The sequence below is a fragment of the Ostrea edulis genome, chromosome 1 (assembly GCF_947568905.1).
Source record: "Ostrea edulis chromosome 1, xbOstEdul1.1, whole genome shotgun sequence".
Taxonomy (NCBI): Eukaryota; Metazoa; Mollusca; class Bivalvia; order Ostreida; family Ostreidae; genus Ostrea; species Ostrea edulis.
Window position 1 is genome coordinate 5,739,144 of NC_079164.1, and position 24,336 is coordinate 5,763,479.

The 24,336-nt window shown below is 36.7% G+C and overlaps 1 protein-coding gene across 1 annotated transcript in view; it reads right to left on the bottom strand.

Moving 5' to 3' along the window:
• Positions 1-744: 744 nt before the first annotated feature.
• LOC125664358 (LHFPL tetraspan subfamily member 2a protein-like) overlaps positions 745-24,336 on the bottom strand; it is a 29,830-nt gene continuing 6,238 nt past the window's right edge. Inside the window, exons 2-3 of the mRNA XM_048897073.2 lie at positions 11,971-12,377; positions 745-1,065 (exon numbers count right to left, since the gene is read on the bottom strand). Coding sequence (XP_048753030.1) covers positions 854-1,065; positions 11,971-12,343 — 585 coding nt within the window. The 5' untranslated portion in view covers positions 12,344-12,377 and the 3' untranslated portion in view covers positions 745-853. The remainder of the gene's footprint in view (positions 1,066-11,970; positions 12,378-24,336) is intronic.

A 24,336-nucleotide genomic window follows, 5' to 3' on the forward strand; every position in this document is an offset into this window, starting at 1 on the left:
ATGAGATTGATCACTGTTCATTATCTTCACCTTTATAGGAGTTATGAGATTGATCACTGTTCGTTATCTTCACCTTTATAGGAGTTATGAGATTGATCACTGTTCATTATCTTCACCTTTATAGGAGTTATGAGATTGATCACTGTTCGTTATCTTCACCTTTATAGGAGTTATGAGATTAATCATTGTTCGTTATCTTCACTTTTATAGGAGTTATGAGATTGATCACTGTTCGTTATCTTCACCTTTGTAGGAGTTATGAGATTGATCACTGTTCATTATCTTCACCTTTATAGGAGTTATGAGATTGATCACTGTTCGTTATCTTCACCTTTATAGGAGTTATGAGATTGATCACTGTTCATTATCTTCACCTTTATAGGAGTTATGAGATTGGTCACTGTTCGTTATCTTCACCTTTATAGGAGTTATGAGATTGATCACTGTTCGTTATCTTCACCTTTTCGTGATAACGACTAAACATTGGATCTGCCACGGAAAGCAATGGATTCACCAAACTTGTATGTACATGAATAATCAAATAGTATGCATTGTGTGCACTTGGATAAAGATTTGAAAAGCCAGATAAGCTGACTCTGACTGAATGGGTCACTAGGAACGCACTCTTTACAGGAATGGGCTGATTTGAAATCCCCCTAAATTTAACTTTTTAAATATCAATTCCATTTATAAACAAAACAATATGTTGATTGTACAAGAATAAATAGACAGCAAACGAATATAAATTATATATAATTATCTAACATTTAATGAAATATATAACGAGTATATACAGAGATTGCACAAATGGAATGTATAATGGCAATATGATCTACATTATCATGGCTCCGCGTCAGAGAAGATCTGTGGTTTGCATGTCTGTGTAATGGGACAAGACTGGACAGAACATTGCCAGGGCTGTCCCCACAATGGCCAGAATGAGGCCCCAGCCCACCTCACAGCGCCCACTGCTGTACATGGTGGAACTGTCGCCGCAATATTTCCGGATAAATTTGGAATCAAATCCCAGGGGGTAAATAAATAGACCAGCAATCATCACCAATACTGGAAAAAAAATGGAGATTAAAATGATATTTTGATTATAACAATTCTTAATGTCTTGGCATCATCAAAAAATAAATAAATAAATTTCACTATTCTTCAATCGACATATTTCATTCATTTTTGCGTAATACAGCAACTATCATACACAAAATTTAATGAATTCTCAAAAATGTGAATTAGATAAGGTTATATAGAGGAGAAATCATCCTTTCTGAAGGGAGTTTATCAATATCATAGATATATACATTCGTCCTTAATTACTGATTGAGATCCGTAATAAGGACAGAGTATTTACATGTCACGTGTTCACCTCAGAATCCCACAATTCTAGAACAGGAAATACGATAATCATAATCACTCCTGTGTTTTCCTAAAGCACTCATAAATACATGCAAGTATCAATTAATAAAATAGTTTTATATACCGGGAAATGTTTCAATAACCACAGCAATCTTTCTACAGGTCGTTGGATTTCACGACATAACAGCTAAAAAATTCCAGAGCAAGAAGAAATCAAATAACTCCCAATAATTCGGAACTAATTAAACAAAACCTTAAAAAATCGATATTTTGCAATTTGAAGAAAACGATAAAAATTACTGGTATGAATTATGGAAAGAGATTAGTGGCCAAGATTAGCTAACCGAACACATTAAGTGAGTCAGAACCCGAGGAAGGAAACCATTACTTTGCCGTTGTTTTAACTCTTTCGCTCATTTTTTCTAATTGAATCATCGAATTTACAATTAAGGTTAAAATGAGCAATTTTTCTCTTATCCCCTTATAATATCTTCTCGTCACAAAATGGGTCCCCTGGGATTGGATTGGTTGATGTCCACGTGTTCCATATCAATCCCATGAGTCAGTGCTGATTATAGTCCGTTTTACTGGACCAGTCCTGTCGCATCGTTACATCGAGTGAGCACAATTCATTCAGAGCCTTTAGACAAACTAAAACAGGGTATACCTCATCATTTTGATGTCATCCATTCTATTCGCGACAAATATCGGATGCAGGTGTCGATTCGTCCTTCTAATTATCGTCAAATATTTTCACAATTTTTCGCAAGCGTTAAAAGTTCCCCGGGGATTTGCATTGAGTTCTCGGAAATGGAGATTTTGATTAAATAAGCGACAGTTTGTTGAATGAAAGATGATTTTGAGCAACACATTGCTTTTTCTCCCCGCATTCCGCTGCCCCCTGCGAGATGGTGATTCACTTCTTGGCTACTTCTGAGCCAATCACAATACATTATAATGTGAAACGTTGCGTATAATTGGCTTTAATTGCCAGAGTTGGCGGAATAGATTATCCCCGTCCGGATAAAGACTGGCGAAGGTTGATGGTAATAAAGTTGACATGAGAAAATCGAGTTGATTTAAAACAGATTAATTCACAGAGTTATCATTAGTGAATAGACTTAACTTTTATGGAAGTATTCTTTCAAAGAGGGTCAGAAAAATTGTCAAAACGCATGCATCCTACCTCCGGTGTCAGAGGAATCAAGTTCGATTGCAGTGCGTGTAAAAATCAACTTGGTTCAAATGTTGACTTCAGGGATGAGGGCGGGGCCTCAGAATTCCCCTCATTTCTAGTGACATTTTGAAATTCAGATTATTGATTAAAAATTCAACGTCTTATAAGTAGAGTTTCTGTTATTTTGTCTATACATAACTTAATGAAATGTCCTTCCATGAAAAACGTGTTTTGAGTTTTGAATTCGGGGACATTTCACTAAGATTGGGTTATTTTTGTCAAATTGATGTAACAAGAACCACACAAGATATCACGTGATACGAAGACTCCATTCCCTAAAGTGGTGAGAATTTAGCGAGTGTTACATGTGTCGGTCAACTGACTGGACTTTACAATAACTTTCTGTTACTTATTCTTTAAAACTGCATTGTACATTTTATTCACAAGGAGAAATAAAAGGAATCTCTTATGGAAGGAAACTGGAAGATATGTACATTAATATTTTGAAATTGAAAAGTCGACACATTAACTAACTGAGCTACCGTAAAAGGAATGTGCATATATCGCTGATATGTATTTTAGTTCAAGTTTTAAAAGGAAGACAGCCTTTGTGACTTGTTCATTGTTCCTCCGTAAAAATTATACAAATGGCCCTGCTTCAGCTGTTCATTGCTCCTCCGTAAAGATTGGTTACAGAAATTCACACATCTTAGACACACACCCCTAGCCAAACGTGCTCTAATCGATATCTTCGCGATGACTAGCAACATTACGTTTTAAGATCGGCACAGTGACAGTGTGTAGACTAAGACCATTCGCTTCTTGACTGGGAGGTCGTGGGTTAAAACCCCGCTCCTACAACATAAGACGTCAAAATGGGTAGTGACTACACCCTCCCTCGCCAAACGCTTGGTATTTAGAAGTGAGAGTCGCGGCCGGGTTTTTCGGATAGGACCTTAAAGACAGAGGTCCCGTGTGTCGAGGCAGCCGTTGGGACATTAAATAACCTTCACTGTTACGGCCCTGAGAGCTTCTAAAGGTCTGATAAAGACAGAGGTCCCGTGTGTCGAGGCAGGCGTTGGGATATTAAATAACCTTCACTGTTACGGCCCTGAGAGCTTCTAAAGGTCTGATAAAGACAGAGGTCCCTGTGTCGAGGCAGGCGTTGGGACATTAAATAACCTTCACTGCTACGGCCCTGAGAGCTTCTAAAGGTCTGATAAAGACAGAGGTCCCGTGTGTCGAGGCAGGCGTTGGGACATTAAATAACCTTCACTGCTACGGCCCTGAGAGCTTCTAAAGGTCTGATAAAGACAGAGGTCCCTGTGTCTAGGCAGGCGTTGGGACATTAAATAACCTTCACTGTTACGGCCCTGAGAGCTTCTAAAGGTCTGATAAAGACAGAGGTCCCGTGTGTCGAGGCAGGCGTTGGGACATTAAATAACCTTCACTGTTACGGCCCTGAGAGCTTCTAAAGGTCTGATAAAGACAGAGGTCCCGTGTGTCGAGGCAGGCGTTGGGACATTAAATAACCTTCACTGCTACGGCCCTGAGAGCTTCTAAAGGTCTGATAAAGACAGAGGTCCCGTGTGTCGAGGCAGGCGTTGGGACATTAAATAACCTTCACTGCTACGGCCCTGAGAGCTTCTAAAGGTCTGATAAAGACAGAGGTCCCGTGTGTCGAGGCAGGCGTTGGGACATTAAATAACCTTCACTGCTACGGCCCTGAGAGCTTCTAAAGGTCTGATAAAGACAGAGGTCCCTGTGTCGAGGCAGGCGTTGGGACATTAAATAACCTTCACTGTTACGGCCCTGAGAGCTTCTAAAGGTCTGATAAAGACAGAGGTCCCGTGTGTCGAGGCAGGCGTTGGGACATTAAATAACCTTCACTGTTACGGCCCTGAGAGCTTCTAAAGGTCTGATAAAGACAGAGGTCCCTGTGTCGAGGCAGGCGTTGGGACATTAAATAACCTTCACTGTTACGGCCCTGAGAGCTTCTAAAGGTCTGATAAAGACAGAGGTCCCTGTGTCGAGGCAGGCGTTGGGACATTAAATAACCTTCACTGCTACGGCCCTGAGAGCTTCTAAAGGTCTGATAAAGACAGAGGTCCCTGTGTCGAGCCAGGCGTTGGGACATTAAATAACCTTCACTGTTACGGCCCTGAGAGTTTCTAAAGGTCTGATAAAGACAGAGGTCCCTGTGTCGAGGCAGGCGTTGGGACATTAAATAACCTTCACTGTTACGGCCCTGAGAGCTTCTAAAGGTCTGATAAAGACAGAGGTCCCGTGTGTCGAGGCAGGCGTTGGGACATTAAATAACCTTCACTGTTACGGCCCTGAGAGTTTCTAAAGGTCTGATAAAGACAGAGGTCCCTGTGTCGAGGCAGGCGTTGGGACATTAAATAACCTTCACTGTTACGGCCCTGAGAGCTTCTAAAGGTCTGATAAAGACAGAGGTCCCGTGTGTCGAGGCAGGCGTTGGGACATTAAATAACCTTCACTGTTACGGCCCTGAGAGCTTCTAAAGGTCTGATAAAGACAGAGGTCCCGTGTGTCGAGGCAGGCGTTGGGACATTAAATAACCTTCACTGCTACGGCCCTGAGAGCTTCTAAAGGTCTGATAAAGACAGAGGTCCCGTGTGTCGAGGCAGGCGTTGGGACATTAAATAACCTTCACTGTTACGGCCCTGAGAGCTTCTAAAGGTCTGATATTGTGGCACTTCACCTACAGCGTGTGACGTCTCAAAATAAGCATAAAATTCTCGAAATGACGAAAAGCAAATCCCAATTTTAGTTTTACGTCTTTTGTTATAATGAATATAACGGATATTGTAAAACTCCTCTCAAATATTAATTTAGAAGTAAGCCCGAGGGGATCCGGATTAGAATAGGTCCTCAGTACCCCCTTATTTGTCGTAAAAGCCGCCTACTATTCGTATGAGACCGCAAAAAACCGAGGTCCCGTGTCACAGCAGGTGTTGCACGATAAAGATCCCTCCCTGCTCAAAGGTCGTAAGCGCCGAGCATAGGCCTACATTTTGCAGACGTTCACTGGCAATGGTGACGTCTCTGTATGGGTGAAGAATTCTTAAAAGGGACGTTAAATCATATACAATCAATCAATTTTATTTTAAAGTAGCCATGTTATAGGCGACAGGGCATACATGTAATTACAGGGCCGTAAATTAACCTTCAATTTGGAGGAGGCAGGAAATTAGGCGGGAGTCTGGGGGCCGCCCAGGCCCCCAGACGCTGAGCACATTTTGTGCACACTGAACACGTTTCGTGCAAAATCCTTGATTCTAGGGCCTTCTAAGATGTTACTTGACTAACTCATTTTAAAAGAAAGATTTGGAATGCTTTTTAAGGGAGGTATCATGTTCTTAGTTATTGGAAACAACATAAATTCTAATGAACTTTAAATTTTAATTTTTTTTGGCTCAAAAGTTGGAGGAGGCAGCTGCCTCCTCCGCCTCCATGTAATTTACGGCCCTGAATTAATCAAATTCTCATCTATAACGATTCAACGACTAAGTGTAGCTCGAGTTATCCCTCTTCAAACGACGTGTCTTAACTTCAAAAATCAATGACCCGTGCTTTGTAGCATCTAAACGTAATTAAATGGCTTTCAGCAAGTGTGAAACGATGTGTGTGTGAGGGGGTGGGGGGTTACATATGTATATTTCCATTTCCAATAATCTCTTTATCTCTATAAATTGTAATGATAGCCATTCCCTCATGAATGTATTGAGGTGGTGAACAATCCGCGTATATATCTTGATAAATATAGCACGTCTATTTTAACGACCGGGAATTCCGGTGGAAATGAAAATATGTAAATATACAAAATAAAATTCTTTTGCGAAAGTACATGAGGGTATGAACAGCATCTCTTCGCGCCAGCATACTGTTCATCAGGAGCTAACATGCTTCATGTAGTATGTCGGTTCATCAGGAGCTAACACGCTTCGTGTAGTATGTCGGTTCATCAGGAGCTAACACGCTTCATGTAGTATGTCGGTTCATCAGGAGCTAACACGCTTCGTGTAGTATGTCGGTTCATCAGGAGCTAACACGCTTCGTGTAATATGTCGGTTCATCAGGAGCTAACACGCTTCGTGTAGTATGTCGGTTCATCAGGAGCTAACACGCTTCGTGTAGTATGTCGGTTCATCAGGAGCTAACACGCTTCGTGTAGTATGTCGGTTCATCAGGAGCTAACACACTTCGTGTAGTATGTCGGTTCATCAGGAGCTAACACGCTTCGTGTACTATGTCGGCGTAATGCGTCGAAGTTCATACCTTCATTTATTTTCAAAAATAATATTTCTTTCTTACATATGTATAATATAGTTACATTATTCCAAAAGACTTTGGTATGTCCATTCTTTTGCATTTGATAGAAAATAAAGATGTTGATTGTGTAGAATAAATACAAATGTTGATTGTGTAGAATAAATAAAGATGTTGATTGTGTAGAATAAATAAAGATGTTGATTGTGTAGAATAAATAAAAATGTTGATTGTGTAGAATAAATAAAGATGTTCATTGTGAAGAATAAATAAAAATATTGATTGTGTAGAATAAATAAAGATGTTGATTGTGTAGAATAAATAATGATGTTGATTGTGTAGAATAAATAAAGATGTTGATTGTGTAGAATAAATAAAAATGTTGCTTGTGTAGAATGAATAAAGATGTTGATTGTGTAGAATAATTAAAGATGTTGATTGTGTAGAATAAATAAAAATGTTGATTGTGTAGAATAAATAAAGATGTTGATTGTGAAGAATAAATAAAAATGTTGATTGTGTAGAATAAATAAATATGTTGATTCTGTAGAATATGATTCATTCTGGGTTCTGGGGCAGATGATCCATTTCAAAATAACAGATAATAAAACAATATGCTAGAACACCATATAACATCGCAACAACCATTCTGAGTCAAAACAGTTTGAAAAAAAAAACAACTTTTAATTCATCTGTCGCGTAGATGAATGGAAGTGATCTATAATTTTTCTGTTAATAAAGAGATCAGTTGTTATCTGTGGACAGTGTGAGACAGAAATAATTAATTAGTTACGGATAATCATAACAGAGTCTTCCAATAAAAGTCCGCGTATCTAGATTTCCTCGCAGAACATGGAATTGGACGGCGCCTGATATCAATCGTCACCACACTTCCGGTGACGCCGTGACACTCCACTGATCGAACTTCTGTCCTTTGATAACATCCACTCAATCCAAAGGAAGTGGCATATATTCCTTAGCGCTCCAGAACTGTATGAACCAATGATGTACACATTTCTAGAGAGATCCAATAAATATCACATAAAACGATACCGTGAAACCGGGGGGAGTACATTAAAGTTTGTGCTTCCATCGATATTTGCAAACCACACTGTAAGTTTTAATCAGAACACGAAGTCATTTCTTGTGAAAAATGAAATATTCAGCCACATAAAATACAACGTTTTAAAAAATGTATAAGCAGTCTTTCCAAAACTCAGTGAATGAATACAAAAAATGATAAACACACCGAAGTTCGTAGTCTTTATTGGGAGTTTCATTACTTTGACCTGAAAATGGACTCTATTATACACACGGTGCAACGTTCAATCATCACCGTGCCTGGTTTGATGACTATTTTCACAAACAAGTACATCGTTAGTCATTCTACAAGGGGGATAACTAGTGCCATCACTGAAACAAAAATGACTTATAGATGGAAAAAGTTTCCTTGGTTGTAAATTTATAATTTCATTTGTGAGTAAAAAGTCATCAACAGCATTGAAATCTCATCTAAATCTAACGGATTCTTTATCGTCACTTATATCCATAGAATAAATATGTGGATTGAATGTTAAAATAAATTTCAATACTTTTGAATGAATTTTTAACACAAGGGTTTGGTCGATCCAAGAAGGTCGTGGGGTTTTAATTTGTTTTCAACGAATGTAATTTTTATGGCAGTTTTTTTTTTTAATTCCTGGGAGTATAACATAAAAGTAACGAAATAGTAGTCTAAAGTTCGCGCTCACTCTTAGAAATAAGCCATGTGTATGATATATCTATAGTGAAGATGTTCCGGTAGGGAGGTGTCATTGGTTGTGATGTTCCGGGAGGGAGGTGTCATTAGTTGTAATGTTCCGGTAGGGAGGTGTCATTGGTTGTGATGTTCCGGGAGGGAGGTGTCATTGGTTGTGATGTTCCGGTAGGGAGGTGTCATTGGTTGTGATGATCCGGTAGGGAGGTGTCATTGGTTGTGATGTTCCAGTAGGGAGGTGTCATTGGTTGCGATGTTCCTAAAAGAGGTTACACCAATGTTGATTATGTTCCTGGGGAAACATCACGGGCGGTTATCACGGACGGTGGTCTCCCTAGGGATCCGGCGAGTATAAGCATAATGTACAAATTCCTTTGAAATGACATCACGCTATCATAGACCGGGTTAATTTTACTGCATCTTCTTTTTCATAGTATGAATTGATTTATTGATTGTGTTGATGTTTTTTCGCCACATTCAACACTTTTTCAGTTATATAGTGGCGCCCAGTTTTTTTGTTTTGTTTTTTGTTTTTTTTTGGTGGAAGAGAGAACCCAGATACAATGTACCTGGGAAGAGACCACCGACCTTCCGAAAGTAAACTGGGAAACTTTCTCACTTACCGGCGCGAGCGGGATTCAAACCCGCGCCGACCAGAGGTGAGAGGCCGTGTGATTTTGAGCGCGATGCTCTAACCACTCGGCCACGGAGGCCCCCAGTATGAATTAAGACAGTGATGAAATGCGAAATAAAATGGTCTGAGAGGTGTTCATCCTCAAAGAGACACAACTCTGGCGATTACAGCTTTAATCACAGATGAGAGACGCGTTTCATCAAAAATGTTTGCTGAACACCTTCCTTATCAACACGGGGTTACAAACGGCTGATAAAGACGATGTATTGTATCAGAATAGTATTGTATTGATGCTGTATGTTTTTGTTGGCCTCAAGAAAAGTGAAGGTGTGTATTTTACAAGCAAATAAGATTAACCTAGGAAGCAACGGTTTCAATGGAACAGATACCTGAGAACATGCCCATCTCTTGTTCCTACTGAGGGGAACAGCCTTAAACAGCTGCTGACGTCAGATAATATCATAACAGATTGTTTCAGTGAGGTTTGTGTTTCTATATCCGCAATGAATATGAAATTGATCGCTTGGCTGTTTATTACGGAGCTGTAATTAGTTGTCATTTTGAATACACAAATACCGAGAAAAACCAATACAAGTCTAATTTGTTTAAGACATTGATTCCCGCACAAATTTGGAAACAATACCAGAAAAAAGATCCTAGCTAATGACAGAAAATACATCAAGTAATATTTCTAAGCCATATATCACAGGCAATAGTACTATACCGCCAGGCGTCTGTAATTGAATCAGATTTAATTTACGTTAACAAATACATCTATATTTTGCTTCGATATGACAGATAAATTGGCATTCAGTGTTATTTCCACCTCCCGGAGGGTTCGAAGCGATTACTTAGTATCAGGATTTTCTGCTGGAGAGTTCGAGGCGATTACTTAGTATCAGAATATTCTGTTGGGGGGGGGGGGGGGGGTGTCTTTGACAGGCTATTTACGTTCGTGTATCTAGTCACAGGCAATTTCCAGTTTAAACGTATTACTAAAATTACCCGCACGTGTATGTTACTAAAATTACCCCGCACGTGTATGTTGCTAAAATTACCCCGCACGTGCATGTTACTAAAATTACCCCGCACGTGTATGTTACTAAAATTACCCCGCAAGTGTGTGTTACTAAAATTACCCAACACGTGTATGTGTGTAAATTAGTGGAATACCCGGTTATATATAGATTTCATGAAAAATTAGAACATGGAAGTTAAATCTATTCGGCTAATGACAAGATAAGTTAATCAGATTTGTCCTAATAGGAGACGTGAGTTCACGAGAACATGAATTCGCGATTAGGCTGTTGATCAGACTTCATACATTTCAACAATGTGAAAGCTAGCAATTTTACTTCACGGGTTGTGGCTCTTGCTAATTTACGCGATGATAAATTAATGGGTCATAGCTTAGTCCTGTGTGATCTTCTCCTTTCACAAACTATCATTAATTATGGTCATGACACGCTTTACGATCACAAACTATCATTAATTATGGTCATGACACGCTTTACGATCATAAGCTATCTTTTTTTTTCCCTAAGTGTCTGGAAAAGAAATGACGGTGCCTTTTTCCTCCCAATATGTCCAAGTAGATGTAGATGTCATGTTGTATGAGGCAGAGAATGTTGTTAATTTATCAAAAGCTGGCTTTCGTGAACACGGGGGTAGGAGAGAGACCGTGACGAAAAAGCCATCTCTATAACAATGAAGGGGATGTTAACCACAGTATGCCTTCATATAAATAGACTGGGTCCAACAACACCAATCCCGATCTAGCAAGAACGATGAAATTTAAAGATTTCCATTATCTATTATGAGGTAAAGGTACTGTACATGTATCTAAAACGGCCCCAGAAGGGAGCTAATTTATCTCACACATGTTATATATTCTGATACTGATTTATCTCACACATGTTATATATTCTGATACTGATTTATCTCACACATGTTATATATTCTGATATTGATGTATCTCACACATGTTATATATTCTGATACTGATTTATCTCACACATGTTATATATTCTGATACTGATTTATCTCACACATGTTATATATTCTGATATTGATTTATCTCACACATGTTATATATTCTGATACTGATTTATCTCACACATGTTATATATTCTGATACTGATTTATCTCACACATGTTATATATTCTGATACTGATTTATCTCACACATGTTATATATTCTGATACTGATTTATCTCACACATGTTATATATTCTGATACTGATTTATCTCACACATGTTATATATTCTGATATTGATTTATCTCACACGTGTTATATATTCTGATATTGATTTATCTCACACATGTTATATATTCTGATACTGATTTATCTCACACATGTTATATATTCTGATATTTATTTATCTCACACATGTTATATATTCTGATACTGATTTATCTCACACATGTTATATATTCTGATACTGATTTATCTCACACATGTTATATATCTGATACTTTTGACAGCAATAACTTATTTTCATGTTTACTTTGATACTATTTTACTGGAGAATCCCGAGATAAATTATGCCTTCAGAGGAAATAAAGAAATATTCTACTACGTCGCTAATTTTGCAGAAAATATAGTCCCCCATGAATCAAGTTCTGTCGACTCCAATTTAGTGTTAAATGTTATTTTGTACATGTAAGCAAGGAAAGAAAAAGGGGGAAATAAAAAAACACTTGGTGGCCCTTGATTAAGCTTTCAAGAAAGACAGTTTCCTTACCTGCTATAAACTGGACATATCCAGCCATGACAGTAACGGACTTGACCACTTCGTTAGGAATACAGGACGTGCAGACGGCGAGAAATGCCCCACAGCACAACAGGATACATCCTCCCCCGAACAGCGTGCAGGCGGCCTGCCAAGCCCCCGACGGCAGGCTACCCAGGTTAAAGTACCCTCCATAAAACTCGCATCTCTGTCTGCCGAAATCCTGACTGGTGACGTCCAGGACCGTGCCGCACGTGCTGATGAGTCCGAATGTCTCCGTTTGATTTGGGGTGACAATCCAGATGGGTTGGATGAAGGAGTATGTTCCGAGGGCGGAGACCAGAATTGCAAGAAAGGTCCATACCAGTAAAACAGGGGAGTTCATATCAACACCTCACCATCTTGTCATCTTTCAAAGCCTGAAAACGGTACTCAAGTTTATAATCGCATGTATTGAGCAAATGATTAGCAAAAACGTAGTATTGTTAGAAACGCATTCATTACGAATATAATTACGTAATTTGTGTCGTGAATATCACAATTGTAACAATTTGGTTCAATAATTCATAGATTTGAAAATGGTACAGAGTGTTGAAATTCAATGCTGAGCGAAGGTTCAGTTCAATAGAAACCGGAAGTAGTAGTAGGATAATTAACAAACACGTTGGTGGATGTATAGTGAAAACGTAATCTGCAAGGGACGAAAAAATCCAAACTTACTTACTATGGGGGGTCCAGACTAGACTAACAAAGTCATTGGGGTGGGTGGTAAACATTAGGGCCATGGGAATTCTGACCTTGAGATACATGTATCATCAGTTATGTACACATACTAATATTGTACCCTGCAGCAAAGGGAAATATCGGGTCATTAAGAAAAAACTACATACCTGACTATAGCAAAGGGTTTCTTTAACAATGTAAATCAATCATAAACACACGAAATGTATGTGTTTCATGAAAGGATAGGATTTATCACACTAATCGTTATCTTCACTTTTCATTCAGCTTTAGGTCAGAATACAGGAAAATAGAGGATGTATTCAAAATTTCATGACGGGTGTTTTAGTATACTGTACAGAATGTATCAATAATCCGTACCATTTTCTCTTGTTTAGTATCTACCGTCATTAAACTCGGGTTAGGAGTTTGAAAACAGGAAGTTCAGACAATTTTATGATGTGTAACAAATATGTTTAATATCATCCACTTAAATTAGCACTATAAATTGTACGTTAGACAATCTCAAAAGCCTTTGTCCGGATTGCTTTTCTAGTTTAGCAGACGTTTATCTCTCAATTACATAAACTGATTGAAATTTGCATATGCGACATTACTTTTTTTTATGAACATGATGAAGAGGTAAAGAGTTTGATGACTTTCAAGGTCATTAATATTATATCAATGTCAATCTATAGAATGCAATTTAGAAGCGAATATATTTAGTTTCAAAACTTTCTAATTTGCAGTAATCCACACTTTTTATATCATAAAATTCCAGTCAATTTATGTAGAAAACCGCAATGAAATTATCACAAAAAGCTCAGTTTTGTAAACGTATAGTTAATGCAAGATAATGAACGGGAAACTGATACGAAAACACAAGTACAATTTTACACCGGATGTCATCGTTATCTACATCGATATCTACATCGTTATCTACATCAATATCTACATCGTTATATACATCGTTATCTACATCGTTATTTACATCGATATCTACATTGATATCTACATCGATATCTACATCGATATCTACATTGATATCTACATCGATATCTACATCAATATCTACATCGTTATCTACATCGATATCTACATCGATATCTACATCGTTATCTACATTGATATCTCGATATCTACATCGATATCTACATCGATATCTACATCGATATCTACATCAATATCTACATCAATATCTACATCGATATCTACATCGATATCTACATCGATATCTACATCGTTATCTACATCAATATCTACATCGTTATCTACATCGATATCTACATCAATATCTACATCGTTATCTACATCGTTATCTACATCGTTATTTACATCGTTATTTACATCGATATCTACATTGATATCTACATCAATATCTACATCGTTATCTACATCGATATCTACATCGATATCTACATCAATATCTACATCAATATCTACATCAATATCTACATCAATATATACATCGTTATCTACATCGATATATACATCGTTATCTACATCGTTATCTACATCAATATCTACATCGTTATCTACATCGATATCTACATCAATATCTACATCGTTATCTATATCGTTATTTACATCGATATCTACATTGATATCTACATCAATATCTACATCGTTATCTACATCGATATCTACATCGATATCTACATCAATATCTACATCAATATCTACATCAATATCTACATCAATATATACATCGTTATCTACATCGATATATACATCGTTATTTACATCGATATCTACATCGATATCTACATCGATATCTGGCAGTTCTCTATAAAACCGATGATATGTTGTCCTGGATTTCTATATGTAATGTCAGGCAATATCTTTCAAATAAATGCAAATAAAGATATGCGAAGTTTCAATCTATATTTGACACATGAATTTTAACACGTGATGTATTTTCCCCAGTGACGATTTGTTTGAGAGCCAGGTTCAGAGCCCCGTTACGGTAAACCAAATTTTATTCGCCACGACTTTATTATTGAATTAAGGAAAATTTCGCGCTCTCGGGAATTCATTTAGAATTAATTTACTGAAAAATACATTGTAAATACAATTTGTTTTACGATATACAACATACACTTGTAAGTATCCACTTTCATGAGAACTTTTTTGTGTTTACCTTTAAAAAACATGAAAATATATTCTTTAATAACCACATATACATAGTCTACCGTGATAAGTTTTTTTTTAAGTTGGGCGACGCATGTCGACTTTATGATAAATATACTTTATCCAATTTTGGGTCTCGGGAAGCCAAAAGATGAAAGAGAGAGAGAGAGAGAGAGAGAGAGAGAGAGAGAGAGAGAGAGAGAGAGAGAGAGAACTTTGTTACATTAATATACTCGTACATATTATCACATGGTTCCGTCTTCAGCATAAATAATTACACATAAAATATCCATAATTTAAAGAAGCAAGATAAGAAATATGCAACTGCATAAATTGGAAATTTAGAATATACATTGTAATTTGTTACCTTTTAGGATTCAGATAGCAAAAGTTTCCGACCGTAAAAAACCGTTATACTGTAAATTAATAATAAAAGGGATCCTTCTTTCTGTCTTTACCATGAATTATGTTTCGTGACTCTGACTCAAGGTCATTTGTCCAAAATCAGAAAAATAGAAATAACTGTAAGGGCCGTGATTTTGCAGAAACACACACTACACAACTTCACAAGAAATGCTAACGGCCAGACTGTTTTCATCTGCGATGAAGGTCTATTCGAAAATGTTAAGGCTATCGTCAAAGATGTCAGAAATATTTGTTCAAGGTTACGCTTTAGTAATTATTTGGCTTAATGTTCTTTTTCACCTATATAAGTGTTGTGTAAGCTTGGTATGAGATCAACTCTGCAGGGTCTGTGCCCAGGCCATTAATCTGTTTAATTAAACGAAAACGACATCCAACTCCCCGGGTTTGAAGATGAATTCAGTGCACCATAAATATGCAACAAATTGAACTGACATTGTTTCCGTGTTTTGATGTCCCTTTCGAGATGCTTTACTTACTTTGATACGTCATCACCTGAATACGTCATCACCTGAATACGTCATCAGCTATAGGCGAAAGGCCACAATCTTGACCCATGCAGGGCTCTTTGATGTGTTCAGGGGCCATGTCTGTCCTACTCTCAATTTTGTATACTTTATGGAATTTATGAGATTGATCACTATTCGTTATATAAACATTTTCTTCCGAAAGATCATTTAATGCCGGCCGCTTGGGGGTAGAAACAATAACTATCTTGATTTGTTGAAACATCTTAGTTTTGGTGATACACCGGGGTTGAGAATCGAACCCCCCCCCCCCCCCCCCGGACTTCCCGAATACGAAGCTAATACCCACCTTGTCCAGTCGGCCACAGCAACACGTTCATTTTGTCATTGATAAGATTCAGAAGACAGCGGGAGTGATGAATCTCTTGTTTACAAAAACATTATTATTCAAGGAAACCCTAACTTTGAAATATACAGAGACACTGCGGGTGTGACCGGTCAACAGGGGGTGTTTATCCCTCCTATAGACACCTGATCCCACCTCTGGTGTGTCTAGGGGTCCGTGTTGGCCTAATTTTTAATATTGTATTCTTTAGATGAATTATGAGATTTATCACTGTTCGTTATCCTCACTTTTTCTTTAACGAAGTTCGAATTGCTTGTAAAAAGATTTTCAAAAATGTGTTGATAGGTCCTAATGGGCTGCCGTAACTTTGTGCATTCCACACTTTGCTACACATGCCTATGGATTCATTTTCGGGTAGCAATGCTAATTTGTGCATGAAAAAAAAAAAAATGAAATGCGGGAAGAAAAAGGAGAATACTCACTCGATTAACTTTTTGCATGGTATATATACGTTGGCACACAGTCATTGTATAGAGAGGGAGACATGTGACGCTGATCACAAAAGTATGGAATTATATTTGACCGTAGCAGTGGATCACAGATAAAGAGTTAGTGAGATATTACATTTATTGATGCTGTCAGCCCTCTACAAAAGAAACATACGTACCGATCCTAAGCCCTCGCTCATCTTTTGTGCTCGCTTCTTGTAAAACTTTTCGATTATTAATGTTACTAGGTTTGATCAATATTCGTATAGATATTATATTCATTCCTAAGGGATCTCGATTATGCTGTATGTCAAAAATTGCTCTTTTAGTCGATCCAGTCTTGTTTTGCCGGACCATCGATTCGTCCGGTTTCATTATTCGGAACAGAGAAGTATGGTTTTATGTATCATACGGCTCATCAACTAATTGTAATTTCATTGAAATGAAAATCCCAAGAATTTCAGGAATTTTAGATTTAGCATTTGTACTTTATTACTTAATTGCACATGTACTTGAACTTGTTAACATGTCGAACAAATGTTGTAATAATTCCCTACAAAAAATACAATATCACTATTCAACCAAATACTGAGACGGTTTCCATAGTAACGGAATCACATCCTCCTTAACAAATCTCTTGAAGTTATACTAAAACAAACACTTTTGAAAGATCAAATAAAAATTCGACAAAAAACGACGTCGCGCTTTGACTCCCCAATTTTAAAAAAAAAAGTTGAAGAATCTCATTTCTCCGAGAAAACTTACAATAGACTAAAATTTGTTTCCATAGAAATACAGCTTTGTAGCAATTATGAATAAAATGTAGCATTCAATTTTAATGAAAAATTTAGTTGCTGTAATTCAAGTACAATATTCGTGGATTTTTATTTTGTATTTTTTCGGAAACTTATCAATTTAGTATTTTCCACAATATGCTGAACAAGTCTTAAAAAAAAAAAATTAAATGGTGATAATGAAAACCGCTATTAGAAGTTCTTATCTCTTACATTATGGGACACCTTTATGTAAACGCAACCCTCGCCTTGTAAACTCAACCCTCGCCTTGTAAACCCAACCCTCGCCTTCTCAACTCAACCCTCGCCTTGTAAACCCAACCCTCGCCTTCTCAATTCAACCCTCGCCTTCTCAATTCAACCCTCGCCTTGGCAAATGTCGTGCGTTCAAGTAATTCAGAAAATGTTTACTACCCAAACATTATTTCCATATATCATTCAAGTTGACTACATCGAACTTGAAGAGAAAATGTAGCATTAAAGTGTGTGTGAAACAGCATTAAATCCAAACCCATCATGTATACCTACATGTATAACCATGTGTCTTTTGGTTATAAAATCTTCTTAATGCGTTTCGTAAAATACTTTTTGTGTCGCAGCTTTTACAAAACATCTACGACCTGATTGTTGAAATAAGGATAATTCTGCGCTCTCCACATCATAATCACTTGGGCGTTTTGATTTCATGCCCGGTCAATCTTGAATAAACCGATAATGCACGAATTAGTAAGAAGTGTCCCATAGCATGCAATTTCCGGAAAATCCTTTAACGACGGCATTCCTTTTTTCTATGTAGATGAGATATTCTCTCTCTCTCTCTCTCTCTCTCTCTCTCTCTCTCTCTCTCTCTCTCTCTCTCTCTCTCTCTCTCTCCTTCATTGTATACCCACAAATGTATCATCCTTGAACCTTTTGCATTTTTATATCTGCACGAAAGCAAGCTCTAGTGTGTTTCTATTTTGAATTCACTGCATAAATAATGCAAGAGCGAATTTTCTGCCCCGCTAATGACTCGACAGGTGCCCCCTTAGAGAGTTCCAGTATCAGCAAGCACTTAGTAAATCAGCGGGGTAACATCGTTATGTTGTACTAACAATATGCCAATTTCAGGTTGACATTTTGTATGCCATTATTACTATGATATTCATAAATTCAATTTCAAAACCATTGACATGAATATCTTGACTTATTACGTGAAAACTGGAAATTTGGTCTCCCTTGGGTACCATTATCTAGATATTTAGTTACCATTTATCAATGTAACAATGAAGGATGTCATACCAATAACGATTAGGAATCTAGACTAGCATGCTCTGAATATACACCATATCGTGCATTTGTCTGTCTGACTGGCTTTTTTGTGTCTCAGATGTTTGCAGATTGATTTTCAAGAAATAAATTCCATCTTTGAAAATACACAAAGGCATTTACGCAGGCGTACTTCATGAAGTGCGTTATCTCTAAGCTATTATTAAGCATTGTCATTCAAACCTTTGTTTATTTTCAAAAACGAAATTTAATGATTTTATGTTTACATTTTCCTTTCATTTCTGTCGTAATATTTCCGTCCGTTAGAATAGTCGTACCACGTGTAAATCTATTACGATTCATACGCACATTTTTCACATTCATGAGGAAATCGTTATCATTTTATATGGTAAAGATATCGAAGGCAAAAACATTGAGAGAAAAAATGTGAATACTGTATATCCTGATGAATTTCAGAAGAGATTCTTGCACCTTGTATCGGTGATGGTACCGTTATAGTATCTTTATTGTACCTTTATAGTACTTTATAGTACCTTTATAGTATCTTTATTGCACCTTTATTGTACCTTTATAGTATCTTTATTGTACCTTTATAGTATCTTTATTGTACCTTTATAGTACTTTATAGTACCTTTATAGTATATTTATAGTACCTTTATAGTATCTTTATTGTACCCTTATTGTATCTTTATGGTATCTTTATAGTACCTTTATTGTATCTTTATAGTACCTTTATAGTATCTTTATTGTACCCTTATAGTACCTTTATTGTATCTTTATAGTACCTTTATTGTATCTTTATAGTACTTTATAGTACCTTTAGAGTATCTTTATAGTACCTTTATAGTATCTTTATTGTACCCTTATAGTACCCTTATTGTATCTTTATAGTACCTTTATTGTATCTTTATAGTACCTTTATAGTATCGTTATTGTACCCTTATAGTACCTTTATTGATGTTGGTACATTTATTGTACCTTTATTGATGTTGGTACATTTATTGTACCTGTATCGGCGGCGGTATAATTTACCGAGTGTCTTTTATCAGTGATATCTTTAGTGTGTCGTGTACCGGTGTTATTCCTTTTAGAGTATGTTGTATAGGTGACGGTAACTTCAGTAAGTCTGATATAGTATGTTGTATAGGTGACAGTATCTTCAGTAAGTATGATATAGTATATTGTATAGGTTACAGTAACTTCTGTAAGTATGATATAGTATGTTGTATTGGTGACAGTATCTTCAGTAAGTCTGATATAGTATGTTGTATTGGTGACATTACCTTCAGTAAGTCTGATATAGTATATTGTATAGGTGACATTACCGTCAGTAAGTCTGATATAGTATGTTGTATAGGTGACAATATCTTCAGTACGTCTGATATAGTATGTTGTATAGGTGACAGTACCTCCAGTAAGTCTGATATAGTATGTTGTATAGGTGACAGTACCTTCAGTAAGTCTGATATAGTATGTTGTATAGGTGACAGTACCCTCAGTAAGTCTGATATAGTATGTTGTATAGGTGACAGTACCTTCAGTAAGTCTGATATAGTATATTGTATAGGTGACAGTACCTTCAGTAAGTCTGATATAGTATATTGTATAGGTGACAATATCTTCAGTAAGTCTGATATAGTATGTTGTATTGGTAACGGTACCTTCAGTAAGTCTGATATAGTATATTGTATAGGTGACAATATCTTCAGTGAGTCTGATATAGTATGTTGTATTGGTAACGGTACCCTCAGTAAGTATGATATAGTATATTGTATAGGTGACAATATCTTCAGTGAGTCTGATATAGTATGTTGTATAGGTGACATTACCGTCAGTAAGTCTGATATAGTATGTTGTATAGGTGACAGTACCTTCAGTAAGTCTGATATAGTATGTTGTATAGGTGACAGTACCTTCAGTAAGTCTGATATAGTATGTTGTATAGGTGACAGTACCCTCAGTAAGTCTGATATAGTATGTTGTATAGGTGACATTACCGTCAGTAAGTCTGATATAGTATATTGTATAGGTGACAGTACCTTCAGTAAGTCTGATATAGTATGTTGTATAGGTGACAGTACCTTCAGTAAGTCTGATATAGTATGTTGTATAGGTGACAGTACCTTCAGTAAGTCTGATATAGTATATTGTATTGGTGACAGTACCTTCAGTAAGTCTGATATAGTATGTTGTATAGGTGACATTACCGTCAGTAAGTCTGATATAGTATATTGTATAGGTGACAGTACCTTCAGTAAGTCTGATATAGTATGTTGTATTGGTAACGGTACCTTCAGTAAGTCTGATATAGTATATTGTATAGGTGACAATATCTTCAGTGAGTCTGATATAGTATGTTGCATAGGTGACAGTACCTTCAGTAAGTCTGATATAGTATGTTGTATAGGTGACAGTACCCTCAGTAAGTATGATATAGTATGTTGTATAGGTGACAGTACCCTCAGTAAGTCTGATATAGTATGTTGTATAGGTGACAGTACCCTCAGTAAGTCTGATATAGTATGTTGTATAGGTGACAGTACCCTCAGTAAGTCTGATATAGTATGTTGTATAGGTGACAGTACCCTCAGTAAGTATGATATAGTATGTTGTATAGGTGACAGTAGTTTCAGTAAGTCTGAAATAGTATATTGTATTGGTGACAGTATCTTCAGTAAGTATGATATAGTATGTTGTATTGGTGACAGTACCCTCAGTAAGTATGATATAGTATGTTGTATTGGTGACAGTACCTTCAGTAAGTCTGATATAGTATGTTGTATAGGTGACAGTACCCTCAGTAAGTCTGATATAGTATGTTGTATAGGTGACAGTACCTTCAGTAAGTCTGATATAGTATGTTGTATAGGTGACAGTACCTTCAGTAAGTCTGATATAGTATGTTGTATTGGTGACAGTACCCTCAGTAAGTCTGATATAGTATGTTGTATAGGTGACAGTACCCTCAGTAAGTATGATATAGTATGTTGTATAGGTGACAGTAGTTTCAGTAAGTCTGAAATAGTATATTGTATTGGTGACGGTAACTTCAGTAAGTCTGATATAGTATGTTGTATCGGTGACGGTACCCTCAGTAAGTCTGATATAGTATGTTGTATAGGTGACATTACCGTCAGTAAGTCTGATATAGTATATTCTATAGGTGACAGTACCTTCAGTAAGTCTGATATAGTATGTTGTATTGGTAACGGTACCTTCAGTAAGTCTGATATAGTATATTGTATAGGTGACAATATCTTCAGTGAGTCTGATATAGTATGTTGTATTGGTAACGGTACCCTCAGTAAGTATGATATAGTATATTGTATAGGTGACAATATCTTCAGTACGTCTGATATAGTATGTTGTATAGGTGACAGTACCTTCAGTAAGTCTGATATAGTATGTTGTATAGGTGACAGTACCCTCAGTAAGTCTGATATAGTATGTTGTATAGGTGACATTACCGTCAGTAAGTCTGATATAGTATGTTGTATAGGTGACAGTACCTTCAGTAAGTCTGATATAGTATGTTGTATAGGTGACAGTACCTTCAGTAAGTCTGATATAGTATGTTGTATAGGTGACAGTAACTTCAGTAAGTCTGATATAGTATGTTGTATAGGTGACAGTAACTTCAGTAAGTCTGATATAGTATGTTGTATAGGTGACAGTACCTTCAGTAAGTCTGATATAGTATGTTGTATTGGTGACAGTACCTTCAGTAAGTCTGATATAGTATGTTGTATAGGTGACAGTACCTTCAGTAAGTCTGATATAGTATGTTGTATAGGTGACAGTACCTTCAGTAAGTCTGATATAGTATGTTGTATAGGTGACAGTACCCTCAGTAAGTCTGATATAGTATGTTGTATAGGTGACATTACCGTCAGTAAGTCTGATATAGTATATTGTATAGGTGACAGTACCTTCAGTAAGTCTGATATAGTATGTTGTATTGGTAACGGTACCCTCAGTAAGTATGATATAGTATATTGTATAGGTGACAATATCTTCAGTGAGTCTGATATAGTATATTGTATAGGTGACAATATCTTCAGTAAGTCTGATATAGTATATTGTATAGGTGACAGTACCCTCAGTAAGTATGATATAGTATGTTGTATAGGTGACATTACCGTCAGTAAGTCTGATATAGTATGTTGTATAGGTGACAGTACCCTCAGTAAGTATGATATAGTATGTTGTATAGGTGACAGTACCCTCAGTAAGTATGATATAGTATATTGTATAGGTGACAGTACCTTCAGTAAGTCTGATATAGTATGTTGTATAGGTGACAGTAACTTCAGTACGTCTGTTATAGTATATTTTATTGGTGACAGTACCTTCAGTAAGTATGATATAGTATGTTGTATAGGTGACAGTATCTTCAGTAAGTCTGATATAGTATGTTGTATTGGTGACAGTAACTTCAGTACGTCTGATATAGTATGTTGTATAGGTGACGTTACCTTCAGTAAGTCTGATATAGTATGTTGTATTGGTGACAGTACCTTCGGTAAGTCTGATATAGTATGTTGTATAGGTGACAGTACCTTCAGTAAGTATGATATAGTATGTTGTATTGGTGACAGTATCTTCAGTAAGTCTGATATAGTATGTTGTATTGGTGACAGTACCTTCAGTAAGTATGATATAGTATGTTGTATAGGTGACAGTACCTTCAGTAAGTCTGATATAGTATGTTGTATAGGTGACGGTAACTTCAGTAAGTCTGATATAGTATATTTTATAGGTGACAGTACCCTCAGTGAGTCTGATATAGTATGTTGTATAGGTGACAGTACCTTCAGTAAGTCTGATATAGTATGTTGTATAGGTGACAGTAACTTCAGTAAGTCTGATATAGTATGTTGTATAGGTGACGTTACCTTCAGTAAGTCTGATATAGTATGTTGTATTGGTGACATTACCTTCAGTAAGTATGATATAGTATATTGTATAGGTGACAGTACCTTCAGTAAGTCTGATATAGTATATTGTATAGGTGACAGTACCCTCAGTAAGTATGATATAGTATATTGTATAAGTGACAGTATCTTCAGTGAGTCTGATATAGTAGCTTTATTGAGTCTGTTATTGTAGCTTTAGTGAGTGTTACATGTATATCGGTAACCGTTACCGTACTTGGTATTCGTGTATACACTGTTATTGTAGCTTTAGTGAGTCTTACATGTATACAGGTAACCGTTACCGTCCTTGGTATTTGTGTATACACTGTTACGTGTATATCGGTAACCGTTACTGTCCTTGGTATTCGTGTATACACTGTTATTGTAGCTTTAGTGAGTCTTGCATGTATATCAGTAACCGTTACCGTCCTTGGTATTCGTGTATACACTGTTATTGTAGCTTTAGTGAGTCTTACATGTATACAGGTAACCGTTACCGTCCTTGGTATTCGTGTATACACTGTTATTGTAGCTTTAGTGAGTCTTACATGTATATCAGTAACCGTTACCGTCCTTGGTATTCGTGTATACACTGTTATTGTAGCTTTAGTGAGTCTTACATGTATACAGGTAACCGTTACCGTTCTTTGTATTCGTGTATACACTGTTACATCTATATCGGTAACCGTTACTGTCCTTGGTATTCGTGTATACACTGTTATTGTAGCTTTAGTGAGTCTTACATGTATACAGGTAACCGTTACCGTCCTTGGTATTCGTGTATAAACTGTTACATGTATATCGGTAACCGTTACCGTCCTTGGT